The following is a 20727-nucleotide window of genomic DNA, read 5'->3' on the forward strand; positions in this document are numbered from 1 at the left end:
TAAATGGTTAAAATGGTCTGGTGTGGGGGTGCACGCTTGGAATCTCAGGTACTTGGGAGGCTCAGGCAGGAGGATTGCAACTTCAAGGCCAGCCTGGGCAACTTAGAGAGACCCTATCTCAAAACTGAAAAAAGGCTGAGGATGTAGCTCAGTGGTAAAGTGCCCTGGGTTCAATTCTCAATTCACTTGCACATGCGCGAGCACGTACACACACACACACACACAAACACACACAAATTAAAACAGTAAATTTTAAGTTACACATATTTTATTGCAATTTAAAAAATAAGTTTAATTCCACCCCATCCCTGACCACTAAAAAAGAATGTTCACAAAGAAAACTACAGGCCAAGATAATTATATGGCAAATTTTACCAATCTAATACACACCCTTCCAAGAAAACAAGAAGAAAGAACATTCTCCAACTCCCTCCACAAGACGAGCATAATCTTGGTAATCAAAACCTAAATATCTATTGTTTTTCTGTTCTCAGATCAATCAACTACTTTCTCCCCTGCCTAGCTAACATTCTCAGATAAACAGATTGTCAAGAAGTGCTAAAAGCATGGGAGCTGCCCTCTTCCCACATTACAGCTTCCTTAGAACAAAGGGGTACTGGTTATCAATAACTTATATGGTATCTCAAGAAAAGAAAATAACAGGCCATAGAAAAAATTATAAGGAAAATGGCAAACATAGATGCAAAGAAATTCAGAAATATTACAAACACAGATATAAAAAGTCTTTAAAAAATAGCAAACTAAGATCAGCAATATTTATTTATATGACCAATATTATAACCAAGATAGTTTCATTCCAAAAATAGAAGAGTGACTTAATGTTTGAAACATTAATAGAAAAAGGAAACTTTAAAGATCATCCTGATTTACAGAAAAATGCTTGACAAAATTTCACATCCAATCATAAATGAAACTTCATCACAAAACAAAAGCAAAAGGAAACATCTTTAATATTTAAAAAAATGTACAAAAAGAATCCTACAACAAACATTGTATGCCATGTGTGAAAATGAAAAGCATTTTCTCTAGAAAACTGCCTTGTTTCCTAGTAGAAATAAAACAAGGATGCACAGTGCCAACATTTCTACTTGACAATTTATCTAAGGGCCTGGCAAGTGCAGTCAGTCAAGAAGAAAAGAGCTGTAAGTGAAAACAGACACAGGTACAGTCACTTGACCTAGACCAAGGTAGCACTCCAGAAAAGTGACCAAGGACAAGCCTTTCACCCAAAAGTGCTTGCACAATAAACCCTATCTCAAAACTTCCACAAAACCCAACTCTAAGTGTGCTATGACTCCAAATGTGAAAGTTAGTATGCTAAAACTTGTAAATATAATGTGTAAGATGTGGGTAGAGAAAAGACTTCTTAGAGCACAAAATGAACAACCATAAAAAGATTAACAAGTTGGATTTCTTAAAATTAAACTTCCATTCATCCAAAAACACCATAAAAGTAGATGAATGGATAAAGAAAACGTGGTATATATACTCAATGAAATATTAGTCAGGATTAAAAGAGAATAAAATCGTGGCATTTGCAGGCAAATGGATACAGCTGGAGAATATAATGCTAAGTGAAGTTAGCCAATCCCAAAAAAACAAATGTGGAATATTTTCTCTGATTTAAGGCTGTTGACTCATAATGTGGTGGGGGGGGCGGGGGGCGGGCATGAGAGGATTAGATAAACTCTAGATAAGGCAAAGGGGAAAGGGGTGGAGGAGGCAAGGGGGAAGGAAAGATAGTGGAATGAGATGGACATTATTATCCTAAGTACATGTATGAAGACACAAAGGATGTGACTCTACTTTGTGTACAAGAAGAGATATGAAAAATTGTGCTCTATATGTATAATATGAATTGTAATACATTCTGCTGTGATATATAACAAATTAAAATTTCAAAAAAAACATAAAAAGATCAAAAAGAAAAATCTATGCAAGAAAGAGAGCCAAAAGCTTATATCCAAATGTACAATAACACTATGAAATATTAAAAAAGAGAAACAGCCAGATAGAAAAATGGGTTGAAAGCTTGAGCTGACACTTCACAAAACAGAACATTCAACTGGTTATCCCAACACATATATAAAGGTATTAACCCTTATTAATAATCAGGAAAATGCTTCTGAACATACAGCAAAGATATCAGTGCACACCCTCCAGAATGCCTAAAACAGGAAGCACTTACAATGCCAGTTCTGGGTGTGGAGGTGGAACTGCAAGAATCCTCATGCTTTGCAATACAGATGAACATGGGCATAACTATAGGAAACTGGCAATCTACAGTAAAGCCTCCTCTACAAACCAGCAATTCTACCAAGCAACAAACATGTCTAAACCAATTTATATCAACTATAACCTAAACCTGGAAACAACTTATATTTCCATCAATAAGTAGAATGAATTAATTGTGGTATACTCAAAGATACACTACATATAGCAATAAAAGTGAAAAAATTAAATGGCATGATGAAGCTCAGGAACTAAATGCTGAGGCAAAAATCAGACACCAGTGGACACGTACTGTAAAATTCCATGTATATGAACTCCAAGAACAGACAAAATTAAAACTATGATGTTCAAGAACACAAGCTTAGATAATAAAATGATCCTAAGAAATAAGGGGACAATGCCCCCCCTACCTGGAGAGAGACATGGTGTAGGGAGACAAGGCAGTATTTGGCTGAGTCCTGCCATGTTCCACATTTAGCCTGCATGGATATAACTTAGTTTTCCCTACTTTTGTGTTATATTTCATAATTTTTAAAAAGTCTTTAAAATTAGTAAAATGCTGATCAAATTAAATGCCCTCAGTCATATTAACTATAGAGACAAAAATAACATGACAATTTAAGATCACTCCTAAACAAAAGCAAACAAATGCTGAAAGTATAATTGTATTTAAAGTAAAAAAACTACATTTGAAAATCCTAAGGCTGTTTTCCTTGGCAAACTGCCATCTCTTATTTTAAGTTCCTATGTGGTAAAGATGAGGGTCTAAAATATAAGAGGAAAAAGCGCACTCAGCTGGAGCTTTCATTTTTTAGGAACCATGATTTAGATTAATTCTGAATCCAAGAAACAAGAACTATGGATGGTGACTTACATTTAAAAAAATGCCAAAGCTCCAGCTTTGGGACATCAAGGTTTCACTTTAATTTGGAGTGCACTACAGACAATGTCTACAAGAAAGCACTCACTGAAGCCAAATAACACCAATGACTTTTTGATGGGAAAGTCAGCCCAGACCAATTCCTGCCTCCTGAGCTGCACCATATCTAACCACCTCAACAGTATCTTCTGGAGACACCTTCCAGGAAAGGGCTTTCCAATACTTTCTAAGTAGTCCATTTTAGGACTTAACAACAATTACTAATACAAGAGACTTCCTTAAATGCAACCCAAATCTCTCCCAATTTAGATTATCTTCATTTTCGACCGCCACTGCCATCAGTGGAAATGGCAAATAATCGGTCTTCCTTTGTAAAATGTAACAGAAAGACAAGAATGGATTAGATAAAGTTTTCCTCAGTGAAAGTCCTAAGTTAAGATGCCATACCCATTATGCCAGGCCAGGCTAACTCTTCATGATCATCCCGTTCCTTTCCTGGAGCCAAGTGGTTGAAGCGATCCAGGTGTTCCAACAGGCCACCCAGAAGAGGAACAGCTCCAGCCTCTTGCATGAGACCAGCATTTTTACTGAGAAGAAGCACTATAGAAACTACTAGTTCTGGAAGGAGAACACCTATATTTAAAAAGAAATTTAAAAGGCATTAAAACTTAAAGTGCATATCCTATAAAAGCTATGCAAAACCTTACTCTATGTTTAAATTATAAGTCATAAAATAAGGAATGCATGTCTTTTCTGTAGGATTATTTTATCTTTTATTTTGAAAGAGGGATATAGCTACCAAAAAGAACCCTCAAAGTTGAATTTTTTTTTCAAAAAAATGTTTCAAACACAGAATTATGAACTATAGTCTTTCATTCAAAGAAGTAAATGTTTAACACTATGTTTACCATCAGAAAAAGAGGGACTCAAAAATAATGTTCTAACCTTATTTAAAAAAACACTAGGCAATATTAGAATGTATTATGATTTTGAAGGGGGCAACGAATTTTTATGTTGCCCAAATAAAATTAAACAATTACCACTGAGCTCATTATTGAAGTGTTAAAGTGATGTTATAAATCTAAACCACCAATTATATTTAAAGGGTTATGATTCCCCTATCAGATGGCTTAACACAACAAATTGCCAAAAGCTAAAAAAAAAAAAAAAGACAAGAGGACCAGAAAATTTATACAATAAATACATGCAATTTTATCTGGAAAAGGTACATTTTAGCGTTCATCAATCTCCTAAAATAAACATTTGCCCATAGGCAGAAGTAAGATAGATACCTGTGAAGTCCCCTTCTACAATGCAAGCCACCTCTGCAAAGTGTCGCCAGCTGGTAGAAGCAATGCTAGCTGCCACAGGCAGTATATCACCAATGTGTGTGCACAGAAGAGCTGTGTACTTTTTCAGCAAGGAGCCAACACCCATTAACTCAGGACCTTGAAGAAAGATTTCAAAATTTTCACTATTAAAAATTTACTCTACAAACAAACTGCTCTACTATTTTACTCTCAAGTTTGTATTTTTTACCTGAAATAATTTTCCCAAACAGGAGTCTATGAACCCTTACTCCTTGGCTTGGTTTGGTTTTCTTGTTTTGGTTTTTGGTTTCTGTGATACTGGGAAGCAAACTCAGGACTTTGTGCAAGCAGGGTAAGCACTCTATCACTGAGCTACATCCCCAATCCTTCCTTCCTTTCTTCCTTCCTTCCTTCCTTCACTTATTTAATTAGTTAGTTAAGTCAGTTAGTTAGATGGTTTTAAGTTTTGAAACAGTATCTCAGTAAGTTCCTTGACTCTTTTTATGTCATATAACATGAGGGACAATGAATCTGATTATGTTAAGTTTTATACTCTATACCACAAAATACCTAGAAATTTGGGTTTATAAATACTAAAGTCATAATTTATAGATTTTTAAAATTTTTATATCTAATGCAAAAATGTTTGTTTTCCTAAGGCTTGTAAATTATTCTCAATGAACAAAGCTAGGCATTTCTCAGTCTCATTAAAACCTTCAACTTTCTGCCTACATGGTTATTAATAGTTTTTTAGTCCTTGTGGTTTTGCCTACAAGATGGTCATCTCTTTCAGATCATAAATCTACATATTTCCATCACTGACACTGCCTAACTCCTTTCAGAAAGTAACTAAGTTATAAAAATATTAGCAAAAGCAGCACATCTTTCTAACCCTGGCAGAGAGGCACCATGACCTATGTGGTGCATAGCACTTACGCATCATCCTATTGTCATCCTCAGGGATTACCCCAATTCTGCAGACGAGAAATCTTTAAACCCAAGAGACTTAATTCAAAGTCTAAAAGCTATTAATTATCCAGAGCTATCCCTGAAACTCAGTCCTCCTCCCACTACACCCAGCTGTCTTCCCTGTGTGGCATATGAACAGTCATTCTGTCACTATTCAATTCCCATGTCATGTCAGTCACCAAAGTTTGACAAAATGTGAAACACATCTGACAAATCTTTTGTAAGAATAAACTGAACACAAAGGCATCTATTTATTATGTCTAAAGAATTTAAATGTTAAGACAATGAAATAAAATATACTGATCAGTCTGACACAAAAATATTAGATCAAAGAAAGTAGATGCAAAATGAAGGCACCAAAATGGTTGCATTTTATAGTATGAGAATAACACATCTGCACATACAGAACAGGCATGTCAAAAGCCTAAATTTAAAAAGCCTAAAAGACACAAAGATTCTTTCACATTTTAAGCAACTTACTAGAAATATCTGAGGTTTGACCAATACTTTCTCCTGGATAAAGTTTACTGATAAGTAAACGTTGAAAACGCAGTAACAAATCCAATGAAGCAGATCGTTCACGACTGTGTTGCTCAAAGTCCAGGCACGATGAAATTCGACGAGCAACATCTTTCAATCTGGCTACAGTCTGAGAAGCAATGTTTCTATGCAGAGGAAAAAAAGGTTTGCAAATTAAACAAATTATTTATGTTAATAAGATGGATGGGGGATAAATCATGACATAAGCTAATATCAGAAGCACAGAACATACATGCAGGTCACCTCCAGCTGGCTACCAACCCCAAATGTGTCAGGTATATCTTCAAGAAGCCCAACCTTAGTCAAAACTGAGCATAGGAGCAAAGAAGATTCAAAAGATACAATGCCCCTTTGCTTACCCATGTGCTTCAGAGCTTCGTGGAATGGTCCAATCTGAAAGTAGATCTTATTCAAAAAGGAATATTCCTATACAAACTTTTGGAAGAAAAAACTGGCACTTTTTGTTTAAAGCTACATTTCAAATATATAAACATGATCTACTTTTAAAGACAAGACTTGCGTGCTTCTACCTGACCAGCACGGGCAACATGGGGCAGGTCATGTGGAGGGTAATCAGGACACAGAGAATATGAGAAAGGAGACCAAAGTAGGTACAAACAACTCCAGGGCAGCATAACAGGTGCCCAAAGAACATGGCAGCAAGGAAAGTGGCATTAACTCCAATCCCAACTGAGCAATGTGAATTGAGCCATGAGCATGAGCCATCAGCAGATGGGGAGAAAGGACAAAAATCATGAGTTTCCAAGAGGTTCCATTAGAAGAATAGTAAAGTTTCTGATTCCATAATGCAGAGTACAAAGGAACAAAGGTGAGGAGAACAAGCCACAGAAGCAGGAAGGGGACACTGAAGGTAACAGAGGGCCAGGCTATTAGGACTAGATTCTGCAACTCCAAGATACTGAGGTTTTGAAAGGAAAATGACCTCTGCCACAAACGTGTTCAAAGAAGGTAACTCTTAGGACAGGGTGAAAGCAAACTAGAGGGGATGAGGGAGAGGGACCCTGCCACACAGCAACAGTCTCAAGCAATAAGCAAGCTAGGACTCGATCTCTGGTTCTGAGAATAAAAAGGAGAGAGTAGATTATTGAAGTCAGAATTCAACAGAGGGGAGAACAACTGAAGTAGGGCCTGGTTCCAGGGCTGCCACTGAACCAGGTATATCCCACCAGCCCCATCCAAGCCAAGAGTGTGTGTGGCTAGGCTGTACAATACATTTCACTGCCACTGCCACCAAAAGACAGACCTGAGGATCTCTGCATAACACCAAGGTCAAGGACATGCTTTTGGCTTCACTTCTTTAATTCCTAATATGACAGTAGATTTGTTGAGAAGAACTGTCAGTGGCACCTGCCCCATGGTTCGCACCAGGAAACTGTCAACAGTGTAAATGAGGACAGGAGCAGGAGACAGACACAGTCAGTGGCTAGAAGTCCCACAGCAACTTGACTCACACCCAGACTGCCTATGAAGGAGCAATGCATCATCCTTGTCACACAAAATAAAGATGAGCATGCACTGGGGTTGCCACTGCCATCTGACCTCAACTTTCAACTTCGCTACCCAATAACCTACCCTGACATTGAAACAGAAGGAACAAGTCTAGAATTTGGCACTTATGCTATACCTAAAAAAGCAAGATAGTAACAAAATATCATAAATATTTTAACTTATTTCCTTATCACAAAATTCAAAATCTAGTTCCAGTAGGGTTCACTAATTTAAAAAACTTTACTGCTCTTTGCTTTTTAATAAAAATGGTACTGTGAGAGCTGAGGATGTGGCTCAGCGGTAGAGCACTTGCCTCGCACGTGCAAGGCCCTGGGTTCAATCCTCAGCACCACATAAAAAAAATTAAATAAAATAAAGATGTTGTGTTCAACTACAATTTTAAAAAAAAAAAAAAAAGAGATGTGTTTCTAAAAAAAAATGGTATTCTGTGGCTCTCTGTCAGTGTTAAGAATGAAGAATTATTCTCAAATCTATTCCCAGCTTATTTTTGGCAAGTAGTAATTTCTTCAACCCAAGTTTTCTATACACTAAAGGACATGAAATGTCTCCAAAATCTCTTTCATCTTTAGGTTTAAAGAAATACATATAAATATTCAAATCTACATATAAATATCCTCCACTCACCAACATGTAAGTAAATAAAATTATATCTATCCACACAAATGGAGGGATACGTTGTCTATACTTGTGAAGAGCCTGGATCATTGGTGTTCTGTTAATAAAAAGGCTATGAATACATTTTTCTTTTCAAATTCTCTAAAATTTTTATGAGGCAAAATTTACTTCTATACTTAAGTTCTGGTTTCATGCTTCTTAAATAGCAACATTTTTATTATAAATCTGTTGTGGAACCAAAGAACTGTACAGGACCCCAGATGCCACAGAAGTGAAAAACACATACTCAATAGAAAGAAAATGGACTGTGAGGATAGCACAGAACTAAATAAACAACACCAGTAGTGTCGTGTGTATAATTTGAAATCTTCTATTAGTCATATTAATAAAAGTAAAAAGAAACATGAAATTAATTTTAATAATATATTTATTCCATGTTATGATTTGGTTAAGTATCCCTGAAAGTTCCGTGTGTTGAAGACTTGGTACTCAGTTTAGTGCTAATAGGAAGTGGTGGAACTCATAAGAGATGGGATCTAGTGGAAGGAAGGGAGACATGCCCTTGAAGAAGATATCAAAACCCTGGCTCTTCCCTCTCTCTTTCTCTTTGCTTCCCGGTCATCACGAAATGAGTAGCATCCTCTGCCACATGCTCCTTCCATGACATACCACCTCACTATAGGCCCAAAAGTAAGAGAGTCAACAAACTGTGGACTGAAACAATGACCTTCTTTCCTTATAAATTGTCTCAAGTATTTTGTCACAGTAATGGAAAGCTAGCACATCCCAACATGTTAAAAATGGCATTTCAACATGAATTAATGTAAGAAAAAAACTGTTGACATATTTTACATTGCTTTGTGTTTTTGGTTTTGTTTTTTCATAGTAAGTCTTCAGGTGCCATCGGGTCTCTAACCTATGCAGCATCTCAATTTGGACAATTAGATTTTCATTTAAAATACCTAGTCCACACTTGATTCATAAAATGTATAGTTAGAAAAAGTAGATACATATGATTACTATCCCAAATAGACTTTAAAGTTCTGAAAAAGGAATAAATTTTTAAATTTTACTTTTAATTAATAAAAGGTAAACAGATAAGATATTCAGCCACAATGGACACATTTCAAATGCTAATCAACTGTGGTGAATGACAGCCAAACTGGACAGTAGAGGGCTAGCCAAACCAGTTTCTGCAGGTCCAATGAATACTCTTGAATACACAAGAGAGAAGAAACACTGGTCTCCCCTTAGACGACAAGTGACCCACAATAGGAAACTAGCACTAGCCCTCTGCCAGGGACATCAATGGCCCATGACACACACATCTCCTCAGTAAAGAAAGAGGCATTCACCAACTTAGCACTTCTGGAAAAAAAAACTTGGCTTTAAAACTTCTGCATAGAACTTTATATCTTAACTACCAAGAACTTAAACACCCATTTTCTCATCTGATCCTGAATTAACTCTGAAAGTAAACACAGCTCTTATTCTTACTCCCACATTACCATGCTGTACAGAGGTTCACCTGCCAAGTTTATAAGTAGTTATAACTAAAATTTTCTAAGAACAAAGCCCAAGATATTTCTATTACCACAAACTATGTACAGTCAATTCTCTATTTTAATTTGTTAAATTAAAAGGTCAGAATGTAGGGAATACTGATGAAAGAAAATAAGAAAAAACTTCAGAAAAAACATTTTTCAAAAAAATGTTTACTAAAACTGAAGAAACACTAGAACTAAAACTTACTCTTTCAAAATGTCACTACATGCCCACTAAATTCTACTGTAGGGATCAGGCCAAAGGACCCCCTCCTCTGAGAATAGGTAGGCAGAGCAGCAGCCACTGCCTGGGTCTGTGCTGTGCACTCAGCTGCCTTATCCAACACACCTCGGGGTCTACTTTCTCTGGAAGTAGAAAATATAATAAACTAGGAATCTAAGTTCATGTATAGCAAAGTTTTACTAAATACGGGTACAATCTTTTTTTTATTTTCTAACAAATCCCTTTTATAAATCATGTTGATTTTTTTGTTCTTTTGAATCACCTTTTTTAGCCAACTCTGTCTGACCACTTTGGCTCTTTCCAAGATTAGCCTCTTCTAACAGTCTGAATCTCTTCCTGATCTAGCATTCCAAAATAATGCTCACCACTTTCATTTACTTTGTTTTTAAAAATTGTCTTACGAAATAATATACACAAATCTATAATTTATAAAATTAGGCAGGATACAACAAATTTTTAAAAACAAATCTTATCATGACAGTCTCAAATGCATCTAACCATTGTCAATGCAGATATGACTCTTTTTATGTGTTTACTGCACACTTCAAGTTCTCTTTCATAAAAATCCTTAGAATCTCCTCATACTCTCCAACCTCTCCTCTCATCTATATTTATAAGTCTGTTCTTTACCCTCAAATCGACACTAGGTAATTTTCAGAAAAATTTTCAGCAAACACATTCTTGAAATCTTAGTACTAGAGTTCACTAAATTACATGAAAATGATAACTAATTAAAACATTATGCAGCTAATACTATTTACCTAAGAAGCTGCTGTATGAGCTGAACCAGAGGCAAACACTGTTTGCCAGAAGATTCATATATCCCTGTGTTAATAAGGTCTTTGTCCAACGGAGTCCTACTTCTATGGAATGTTGAGGCATTTGCTTCCTGTTCATCAATTTCTTTTTCCTTCTGTGCTTCTTTTTTGGCTTCAATATCCTGTAACTCATGAAACAGAAATTAGTGACCAATGATCTCATTAGTAGGCATGAAGGAATGCTAGACTGATCCCTGACTCCACTGTCCAGCTATCCCAGCCTCTGTGAGGAAATGCACACATTTGGTGACACTGGCACACACACCTCATCAGAAATCCCATTCGGTTGCTCAGTTTCTGTAAAATTTGCTCAGTTTAAGTAAAATCTCCTAGAATTCCCATACATGCTGGTTCAAATGTAAATGGTAAAGCCACTCAGGGAAACTGTAAACACAGGCTCACCCTAGGACCCAGCAAAATTCACTCCAAAGTTTTCAACCAAGGGGAAAACATATGTTCACTAAAGAACTTGTACTAGCGTGATTACAGAGGCTTTACATAATCAAAAACCAAAAACAATCAAATGTCCTTCAACAGAAGAGTGAATAAGCCAACAGTAATGGGATATTTCTCAATAATAAAAACAAACACCAATACATGCAATGATATGGATGGATTTGAGGCAAAACAAAGAAGACGCAGAAGAGGAAAGAATCTACTATATGATTCTATTTCCTACTATATGATTCTATTTATGTGACATTCAGAACAGGCAGAATTCATCTAAACTAAGGGGCAGGGAGTGTCCTAACTGCAAGTGTAAATGGGCAAAGATCTTTCTAAGTGATGGAAATGATCTATGTGATGAAGGGGTATCTGTCAATTTCACTAAAACAGACCCAAGTGGGAGCACTTTTTCACACTTAAATAATGGTTTATTTGTTTTCAATTAGAAGAAAGATAAGAATTTTATGTTAAGAAAATACTTAAATGTGACTAAAAATTTTGTGTTCTACTTCCTCCAACAATTCTGCAATAGGTCATGATTTCTATACATGTGAGTATAGTAGTGTCAACCCCAGCTCACTACCAGGTAAAATTGCCCTGTTAGCTACCATGCATTCCAAGAGCTGTACCTGGATTTCTGCAGTAATTGCTGCATTTAAGGCTGACTCTAATCCTCCATCAGCCATCAAGCTGCCCACAAGCAGATCAATCATGAATCGACGACCTGGACTTATATTCACTTCATTGCCTGAAACTAGAAAAGGAAATTGTTTTTTCTGCCACTTTAAGTAAACCCCCTTCTAAACCCCTATCTGAACTCCCCTAGCCCTCCCTATTCCTCACCCAAGCCCACGCCTTGCCCAGGCACACCTGCACAGGGCAGGAGAGCAGAGAGCGCCCGGGCCCGCTCCTCAGCTGTGGGCAGCAGCACAGACCAGCCACTCTGCAGCACAGCCTGGGCAGCTGACTGCACAGTGCTCAGCACACCCGCACTGCTTGCCAGGGTCACCACAGTCTGCTTCAGGCTGTTCAAAAGGACACTGCCCAGACCTAAACCAAGGAATTCCGGATCAACCTGGTGACTAATGGCAGCATGCAACTGAAAGGAGAGAAACAATTTTTACTTAGAATGCTTAAAAGGAAACAGATTTCAAAATCTTATTATATACCAAATAAAACCCAATCTAAAGTATTATTTAAATAAACAAAATTAACTTTTCAATACAGGCTGGGTATCCCTTAGCCAAAACGCTTAGGACCTGAAGTATTTTGGACCTGGGTGTTTTCAATTGTAGAATATTTACATATTTACATGAGATGTATTGAGGATGGGACCTGAATCTACATATAAAAATTGAAAATTAGGTTTCATATATATCTTATACACATAATCTGAAAGTAATTTTTACAATATTTTTAATGCTTATGCATAAAACAAAGTTTGCACACAATGAAGTTTCCACTTATGGCATCATGTTGACACTCAAAAAATTTCAAATTTTGACTTTGAATTTTCAGTTTTGGGATATTCAACCTTAATATTTTTTTTTTAAGTTTATGAGAAAATTGCACATTTTCCCCTTTAGACTTTTTTTTTTTTTTTTAAGAGAGAGAGAGAGAATCTTTCTTTCTTTTTTTTTGGTAGATGGACACAAAACAATGCCTTTATTTTTTTATGTGTGCTGAGAATCGAACCTAGGTCCTGCCTGTGCTAGGCGAGCACTCTACTGCTGAGCCACAATCCCAGTCCCTTAATATGTATTTTTATAAACTGAACTTTAAAAGATTTTGCCCACGACCTAATATAATGGAACAGAACACCTGATAATTAGAACTCTGAAGGTAGAAAGGGTGAGTTTAGGTTTAATGCATCCTTACCAATGAAGGAAGGAAGATAAGTTAATTTTTGTAGGCTTGTTTTTTTAAGCTTTAACCATTTTCACTATGAAGAAGTGAAGGCACTGATGTAAGGCATTTCATAAGAATAAATTTTTTAACCCAGCTATGCATACATACATAGAAAAACTGAAAAAATCAGCAGAGAATAAACAAATGAACTGACAAAACTCAGATAACCTAAAAACCAAATCCTATTAAATTATCTTAAGAGAGGTTGAAGTAAATATATTTTTTTCAGACTTTCTGCCTCATATATCCTGATGAAAAAAATTATGAATCTCAGCAAAACGGAAACGAGTAGAATCTAGTGGGGAGGGAATGCAAGCAAAAAATGAGAAAATAAATTGGTTATTTAAAAAAAAGACTACATATCTGTGTAATTATAGCCTCATAAAAATGATAATCAGAGGGAAGTTAAAAAATAAATATAGCATTTAACCAATCCTAAGAAGTACCTTTTTTTTTTTTAAGTTTGAACATCTGTAAAATCAGAATGTGTCTTGCAAATTGCAATTGGAAACAATTCTTTCAGAGGCACAAAAAACTAACACTGTGCCTTGGACCTAATATAATGGAACAGAACACCTGATAATCAGAACTCTGAAGGTAGAAAGGGTGAGTTTAGGTTTAATGCATCCTTACCAATGAAGGAAGGAAGGTAAGGTGATTTTTGTAGCTTTTTTTTTAAGCTTTAAGCATTTTCACTATGAAGAAGTGAAGGCACTGCTATAGGGAACTGAGCTTACTGCACAGAGCTTCCACAGTCCAGAGGAGAGATGGCTAGCACTAGTCTCTCAGCTAGGACCCTACTCTCTCTCTCAACCACCTTCTACCTCACCAGTCATTTCTCCACCTACAAACAACAGTAAATTCAAGACTATCCCCCACCAACAAATGCCAAGAAGTTGATGGTAGCAGAAATAACACAATCCATACACACTCTTACCTGCATGCAAAGACTGACTTCCAGGATAAACATAAAATGACCAGATCAAATTTTAACATTACTCCATCATAATTACTTCTAAAATGCTTTAAAAGTTTCATGAGCAGTTCACCTAGAGAGCTAAAAACCAATGCTCTTCAATATGCACAAACGTTCTTATGAATTCCTGCGATACTTATAAAAGAAGCAGAGGCACCTGAAGTCGTAGAAGATTCAGTGTTGCAACAGCCATGCACTCTTTTTCTTGTGGTGGGGGCCAGTCAGAAGTTCCATCCATCCCTTCACTCACTTGCCGCAGCAGGAGATCCAGCTGCTCAAAAGTCATAGAGCAGATGTCCACCACAAAGGGAACACGGAGGCCAATGGACCATTCAGAACATGATGACCAGGCAAAGCTCTATGAAAGAGACAAAAGAACTTAAGATGAATCTACAAATTCAGCTACTGGTCTGTCCTATAGTAAAGATTTACCACTGTACATATAAAGATGCCTTAAATGGGGGCCAGGGCTGTAGCTCAGTGGCAGAGTACTTGCCTAGAATATGTGAGGCTCTGGGTTCAAATCTCAGCACCACATAAAAATAAATAAATAAAGGTCTTGTGCCCATCTATAACTAAAAATGTTTTTAAATTATAATCTACTCATCTAACTGCCAAATGGATTTGTCCTTTGATTGTTGGTTAGTTCACATATTATCAGTTTCCAATTTCCTCTCCTTTTTCACTAACCCTATCTCATTTTGCCACATCGAAAAAAAAAAAAAGGTTTCTAAAAATCTTTTCACTCTCAAAGTTAGTACTATACACTAGTAGATGGCAATGAGGCCCTCAATCCCCTTAAAATGGTACAACAGTAGCTCTAAGAAGATAATGAAATGTTAGGTACATATATACTACCCTCCTAGTGAGAGAGAAAACAAATAATTGTCAAAGATCTAGAAGAACTGAGTAATTCCACCAATACTATCAATGAACTGGATCTAACTGACATTTATAGAGCATTTCACCCCACAAAAACTAAATACATACACTTCTTAAGCAAACACAGAATTTATCCTGAGACATAAAACAAATTTTAAAAAATTTAAGAGAACTAAAATCATATAGTTTATTCAATCAAACCAGAATTGAACTAGAAAATGATAATATGATAAGCTCCAAACACTTTAAAATTAAAACACACAGAAACAATTTCTCAAAAAACAATTATCAAGAGAAATTAGAAAATATGTTGAAATGAACAAATATAAAAACATATCAAAATTTGTAGGTGCAGTTAACTAGCACTATGTAGAGGAAAATGCTTATATGGTACAAAATAAGAAGGGCCTAAAATCCACAATCTAGGATTCCATTTTAAGTTACCAAAAAAAAAAAAAAAAAGAAGACGTGGTGAACCCAATACAAGCTAATGTGAAAAAAAAAGAGCAGAAAACAATGAAATTAACCGCCCCCACCAAAAAAAGGTGGGGGGAGTGAATGGATGAAACTACAAAAATAGAAAAGATCAACAAAATTTAAAAAACCTTAAAAACTGACAAAGAAAGAGAAAAGATACAAATTACTACTATCAGAAATTTAAAAAGAGAACAAGATATCACTGCAGGCCCTGCAGACTTCAAAAGGTTAGTAAAAAAAAAAAAAAAAAATACTAAGGAAACTTTTTGTACTAAAATTGGACAACCTAAATGAAATGGAACAATTCCTGAGTGCCACAAACCATGAAAATCACCCAAGAACAAATATCTAATCAGGTATTGTGCTTGCACACCTGTAATCCCAGTGACTAAGGAGGTTGAGGCAGGAAATTTGCACGTTCAAGGCCAACCTCATCAATTTAGTGAGACCCTACATCAAAACAGAAAATAAAAGGACTGGTGGTAGAGCACCCTTGGGTTCAATTCCCAGTACCTCAAAAATAAATGAATGAATGAATAAATAAATGATTTACTTCCTTTAAAAATAATGAGTAGGCTGGGGTTGTGGCTCAGCGCTTGCCTAGAACATACGAGGCCCTAGGTTCAATCCTCAGCACCACATAAAAATAAATAAATAAAATAAAGGTATTGTGTCCAACTACAACTAAAAAATAAATATTAAAAACATAACAATAATAATGAGCAAGTGAGGTCTATCCCAGTTATACAAGGATGGTTAATACTTGAAAATTAGTATATTCCACTATATAAACAGATTAAAAGAGAGAAAACTATTATTTGAGAAGAAAAGGCATTTGGCAAATTTCAATGTCCATTCAGGATTTTTGAAAACTTCCAAAAAACAAAATAGGAATTAAAGGAAACTGCTTTAATCTGATAAGGCATCCATCAAAAAAGAAAAGAAAAAGAAAAAGAAAGGAAAGGAAAGTAAGCGTGAGCCACACCACAGTTAACCTCATAGCTAAGAATGAAAGCCTGAATACTTTTCTTCTATGATCAGAAGTAAGACAAGGATGCCCACTCTTGTCTCTCCTATTTACCATCACATAGAATTTCTGGCCAGTGCAACAAAGTCAGGAAAAGAGATAAAAAGTATAGACTAAAAGAAAGAAAACTGTTTCTATATGGAGATAGCATAATTATTTGAGAAAAAAAAATAATCCAAAGAAACTACAGTAAAGCTCACAGAACTAATTTGTGGCTTCATACATTTACAGAACATTAGGACCATGCAAAAAGTTATCAATGGTATTTCTATACACTAGCAATGAAAAACTGGAAAACAAAATTGTACAAAATACCAAACCAAACTATATACTCAGTACCTGGGCAGGCCCACAGGCAATTCCAACTATGTGCTTGGTATCCAGTCCTGGCAGTGCAGCAGGTTCCGGCTTGGTTACACGCAAGGTGTCAAAGTGCTGGCACTGGTCATTGCTCCCCCAGCTATGCACTTCACTGTCTTCTGTCAGAGCAAGGCAATGGGTGGAGCCTGCGGCCACATCAATCACCTTCTTTCCTATGAGGAAAGAGGGAGACAGTTGCAGCTTCAAACCTGTAGCTTCTGGTGCAAAAAAGATATCTGAACCCAGCTATTGAGATCAGAAGGCACTTATAATTAACTTCTTCAGGATAACTTCTTTTTTTTAACTTTTTTAAAAATATTTATTTATTTTACTTGTACATAATATCTTTGTTTTATTTATTTATTTTTTATGTGGTGCTGAGGATCAAACCCAGGGCCTCGAATACTGCCAAGATAATTTCTTAGTATTAAGCATAATTCATTTGCTTTGAGTATGTTATAAAAGCTTTGGGGACTGGAGTTGTAGCTCAGTGGTAGAGCACTAGCTTAACACATGGGAGGCAATGGGTTTATTCCTGAGCACCACATAAAAATAAATAAATAAAATAAAGGTATTGTGTCCATCTACAACTAAAAATATATGTTCTTTAAAAAAAAAAAAAAAAAAAAAAAAACATAGCTTCTGTTATTTTTTTCAGCTTTAAATTTTTGGGACCCCTAGCCTACAAAGAAACTAATGCTAGGGTATGAAAAGGATCTATTGATTTTTTTTTCTCCTTACTTGATTTTCATTAAGAAAGAGACTACTGTGTTTTTGTTTTGTTTTGTTTTTTAATGATATGAAGTAATTTACTGAGGACCCCAGTGAACAAATTTAGAATGAAAATTCAAAACTTCACATCCTTAATTTTATGAGATTCATATTAAATATAGTATAAAGACTGCTTCGGTAATTAATTAGGAAGATCACAGGATTGAGTTTGATCCCTTGTCCCTCTGCATTGTTCAAGAATTTTGGTGGATTAGAGAATATACTTAAGAGTGTCACTTCACAGGAAGCTTTTATGAAAACTACTCCTGTGGCCTCTTTTCATCCAACTCTTGTAAGAGACTTCTTGATGGGAAGAATTTGGTTTTTAAACACTCCCTGGCTACCAAACAATCTCACAAATTCTGACAAGTAATTACATAAGTGAAACAGCGTATCTTTAGTTAATCATTAGATCACATTCTCCAATCCCATGTATAACTATGCAAAGCACACTATTCAATGGGGAAATATTCTTAAAAGGATATATATTTTTCCCTCAAAGTCATAAGATATAAATATTTTAAAACATTTTTGCTATTTAAATACTGTTAAAGGATATTTTTCTTTGTGAGTAAATCTAACATGACCAAAACAAGAAGGGCTTCTGAGAAATGTCAACATATATTTCAGCTGAGAAACTACTACAGTAAGAACGATTCCATCTAAAGAGACCACAAGTTAACATCAAAAAAAAAAAGTTTTACCAACAATAATTTAAATACTCTCATAGTAAATTATTTATCTAATAAATGTACTGAGGAAGATATTTTACTAGTAGGGGAATATAAACAAGAGGCAAAGGAAATTCCAATATAGTTCCCTAATATACAATGAATTATATTACTCTACAACTGTTATCTCAGAACCTTGAAAAATAATAAATATCTTATGAACACATAAGACTCCTAATGATCAACATATTAAGATGCTTTACAATAAAACTAATGAAGAAAAGAACTAGCAACTCTAATGTCCAACTTTCAAACTCCCTAAATAAGGAGGCAAAAACATAAAAAATAATGAATGAATTAGTGCAGGGATCTATCAAACTCCAGTCCTCCAGCAAATGCAGCCTATGGTCTCTTTTTGTGAATAAACTTGGGTGGAAACAGTCAGGCCCAATAACTTAAAATACCTAAAATCTGGCCCTTTAAGAAAAAGGCTGCTCACTCCTTAACTCGAGCAAATACTACAGAACCCACCTGATGATCCACCACTCACTAAACTCCCCCCTTTTCCATGTTTACTTGTCAATTCACCACTACTGCACCAACTCTCCATTACTATGGAGATTGCCTACCGCCACCAAGGCAAGTGGTGTAGAAGTTTTCCCCTTTTAAAAAAATCCTTTCTAAAATCCAATCACCATGGTTTCCATAGTCACCCACTTCCTCCAGCATACAATCTCTTGTAAGAGTGGCTTAGTAGCACTCAAGAGTCTTCCTACAGGGGCTGGAGTTGTAGCTCAGCAGGAGAAGGCTTGCCTAGCACGTGTGAGGCACTGGGTTTGATTCTCAGCACCAGATATAAGTAAGTAAATAAAATAAAGCTCTATCAACAGCTAAAAAATATTTTTTTAAAAAGGAGCCTTCTGGGCTGGAGTTGTGGCTCAGTGGTAGAGTGCTTGCCTAGCAGGTGTGAGGCACTGGGTTTGATTCTCAGCACCACATAAAAATAAATAAATAGTAATGCAAAAATAAATAAATTAATTAAAAAAAACTAATCCTAAAAAAAATTATATTGGGTACCATATATGTATACAAACACAATTTTTGTGAATTAAAGGATTGCTAGAAAGAGAAAAAAATAAAAATAAAAATAAATAAATAAAGGTATTGTGTTCATCTACAACTAAAAAAAAAAAAAAAAGTCTTCCTACAGATGTTTCCATCCTTTCTGCCCACATTGACAGATCACTGAAGAGATACCTGCTTTCATACTTATGCATCTGGGCTCCCACCTATTCCCTCTAACTCCAATGCACACTGGACACCTGTGCAACAAAGCATGCAAGATACATGCATCAATGACAAGTTAAATCAGACCACCTGAGGTACATCCAAGCCAGCCTCCCACTGTGGCCCCACAACACAACATGTATCCATGGTCTCAGTGGAATCTATAGTTAAGAACATCTGACTTTGCCAAGACAGAAGTCACCCTCACTGAATTCATTGCACTGACAAAGGGGTGCTTACCATTAAAAAAAAAAAACAACTCTCCAATATTAGCAAAACTGAGTGGGTTTCAAATTGAATTTGGGAAAACAAGTCTATAATTTAATGTATACAAATCACTTTTCAATTACTACCTACGCTTATCAAGATATTAGTAAAAGTTTCTAATGATAGTCCATTCATGGAATGTCAGGTTAATAAATCTAAAAAGACTTTAAAAGATTATCAAGGAAACTTCCTCAAAGAGTTTTAGAAGTATATATCTGTACTTACCTTGCAGGCCTTCCAACAGTTTGGGATAACGAACATGTTCCTCTGTTCCATGTCCAAGTCTCTGATTGTCACCCTTCCCCCAGGAATAAACTTGGCCATCTTTTGTCAAAGCAATTGAAAACTGACTTCCACAGCGGACTTTGACAACATCCAAGTCTTGAAGCTTTTCAATCAGCTTTGGTGTTTTGCAGCCATCACTACCACCTCTGCCCAATTTCCCATAATCACCATCTCCCCAAGACCATACTTGCCCTAGAAAATACAAATGTATTTAGGTTAAAATAACCGTACATTTCTATGGAAGTTTTTTAATGACTGAAAATAACATAGCACACACAAATCTAGATCAACAATGTATGTAGTTAATATTAACCTGGGGTTTACTGATCAAATGAAATCTAATTTTTACTTCATGTTAATATAGAAGAAAACTTTTAAAAAGGAAAGCTGGGCTGCTTTATTTAATTAAATAAAAAACAAAGTCCTGACACTTACTAGTTTGATACTACTTCAACAAAATGCTGAACACAGAACAAAAACTCCACTGTTTGCAGAAAACACTGGAACTGAGGCCCACAGCACTCTGCTACAGTTCACTAACCACTGTACAGTGTATCTGCATGCTTCTGTTCCCATCACACTGACCACAGTTCAATTGTTGCATTATATTTGTTTCTAACTGCATTTATCAGTACAAATATTATATAATTTGATTAAACATTACTA

The 20727-nt window shown here is 35.8% G+C and overlaps 1 protein-coding gene across 13 annotated transcripts in view; it reads right to left on the reverse strand.

Annotated features, from left to right (window-relative positions):
• Positions 1-20727, reverse strand: part of Herc2 (HECT and RLD domain containing E3 ubiquitin protein ligase 2) — a 183704-nt gene that overhangs the window by 115564 nt on the left and 47413 nt on the right. For 7 of the 13 annotated variants that reach the window (XM_048793046.1, XM_048793049.1, XM_048793040.1 and 4 more), the window contains 9 exons: positions 20002-20253; positions 16760-16953; positions 14192-14392; positions 11994-12249; positions 11780-11904; positions 10647-10825; positions 5893-6077; positions 4426-4581; positions 3581-3766 (listed from right to left, as the gene is read on the reverse strand). In XM_048793046.1, the coding sequence (XP_048649003.1) occupies positions 3581-3766; positions 4426-4581; positions 5893-6077; positions 10647-10825; positions 11780-11904; positions 11994-12249; positions 14192-14392; positions 16760-16953; positions 20002-20253 (1734 nt within the window). The remainder of the gene's footprint in view (positions 1-3580; positions 3767-4425; positions 4582-5892; positions 6078-10646; positions 10826-11779; positions 11905-11993; positions 12250-14191; positions 14393-16759; positions 16954-20001; positions 20254-20727) is intronic. The other 6 variants (XM_048793048.1, XM_015480325.2, XM_048793041.1 and 3 more) reach the window with 2 other exon arrangements.

Source organism: Marmota marmota, unplaced genomic scaffold (genome assembly GCF_001458135.2).
Source record: "Marmota marmota marmota unplaced genomic scaffold, marMar, whole genome shotgun sequence".
NCBI lineage: Eukaryota > Metazoa > Chordata > Mammalia > Rodentia > Sciuridae > Marmota > Marmota marmota.